This window comes from Poecilia formosa, unplaced genomic scaffold, assembly GCF_000485575.1.
Source record: "Poecilia formosa unplaced genomic scaffold, Poecilia_formosa-5.1.2 Scaffold134, whole genome shotgun sequence".
Classification (NCBI taxonomy): Eukaryota; Metazoa; Chordata; class Actinopteri; order Cyprinodontiformes; family Poeciliidae; genus Poecilia; species Poecilia formosa.
Window position 1 is genome coordinate 1,035,709 of NW_006800073.1, and position 1,529 is coordinate 1,037,237.

Sequence of the window (1,529 nt, forward strand, 5' to 3'; positions counted from 1 at the left end):
TCATTTTTCTGCATTAGTAGATTTGTTGGGTCCAGTTTGGGTCCAAAAGGCTCTGAAAACAAGCAGCTTCATTCTGAATCATGTGGATTTTATCATGAGGTACAAATGAGGATAAATCTTGTTTCTGACGCTTCAGAAGTAAAAACTTGTCTCTTCTGTTTGGGGTGCCATTTGTAAAGTTACACTGTAAAAAATGAACAGCAGTATTTTTGAATTATTTAGCCTGTCAGAGAAAAGATAAATGTTCATTTTGTTAATGTTTTCATCATGTTGTTCATACATTTATAATGTCAGAGGTCCAAATCACAAAAATGTATTCACAAGCTAATTATAAACTAAATACTTAGTTCCCATCCAAATGTTTAACAATAAAATGTTTAGTTTGGAAACTACGTTTATTTTGAAAACCAAAAATTTTGCAAAAAACCCCCCCAAAAAACAAACAAACAAGTATTTAGCTTGCTAACTAAATATTTAAGCTGCTAGCTAAATATTTAGGTAGTGAAATTAATACTTACCTTGTGTGCTAAAAAATAACCTGGGAAGCTAAATATTTGGTATGAAAAATAAATATTTAGTTTGTTTTCCAAACTATTTAGTTCCAAAGTAAATGTTTATTTTCCAAATTAATATATTTAATTTTCAAACCAAATATTTAGAAAACAAGCCAAATATTTAGCTTGCTAACAAATAGTTAGCAAATAAGCTATATATTTAGAACTGAAAGCTAAATATTGTTTTCAAACCAAATATTTAGCTTTCACAATAAATATTAAGTCAGTAAGCTAAATGTTTAGCTGACAACCTGAGTAAGCTACATTTTTAGCTTAATTGCTAAGTATATAGTTACCTAGCAAAAGTATTTAACCTCCTAACTAAATATTTAATTTGAAAAATAATTGCTTAGTTATTAAATATTTAGGTTGTGAAATAAATATTTAGTCTGGAACATTAACAGTTATAAATGCATGCGTAACATGTTGACAATAAGTCATAAATTGTTTTATTTTTTCCAGTGTAACTGCGCCGTGCCTCTGACGTGGCAGTTTTCTGGGAGCAGGATGGAGACGGAGTGAGTGTTTACCAGCAGGGCTGTATGGCGGTGGCCTCGAACAGCCTTGTGAAGCGGCGTGAGTCCGTCTTTGGCACGGAAGTCGATGTGAGCGCCTCCGTCCACCAGGACCCGGATGGCCTCTCCTCCACCTGGCTCACACTGCACTGCCAGCGACAGAGGAGTCTCTGAACACAACACAGGAGGCGCATTCAGCCACAGGAGCCGAGTCAACCTGTTGGCCTCTGGTAGGGAGCCACTTTAGGATTTCAATCAGAATGATCTAATCATGCTGCCAAGAAGCAGGATAAGAGTAAGTAGCACTGGCAATAAATGTTTCTAATCTCTGTACATTTTTGTTTTTCTTTTCCTTTTTCACAGTAATAAATGTAGAAGTTTGATACGAGGACGAATCGGTCACATTCATTCATTAACAACAGTCCAGCAGCAGGTTGGAGGAAACCTGAGTTTGTTGTTC

General features: G+C 35.3%; 1 protein-coding gene across 5 annotated transcripts in view; it reads right to left on the reverse strand.

The window, feature by feature from the left end:
• The window catches only part of shank1 (SH3 and multiple ankyrin repeat domains 1), an 80,322-nt gene that overhangs the window by 39,258 nt on the left and 39,535 nt on the right, over positions 1–1,529 (reverse strand). For all 5 annotated transcript variants that reach the window (XM_016676401.1, XM_016676402.1, XM_016676400.1 and 2 more), the window contains exon 6: positions 1,085–1,239. In XM_016676401.1, the coding sequence (XP_016531887.1) occupies positions 1,085–1,239 (155 nt within the window). The remainder of the gene's footprint in view (positions 1–1,084; positions 1,240–1,529) is intronic.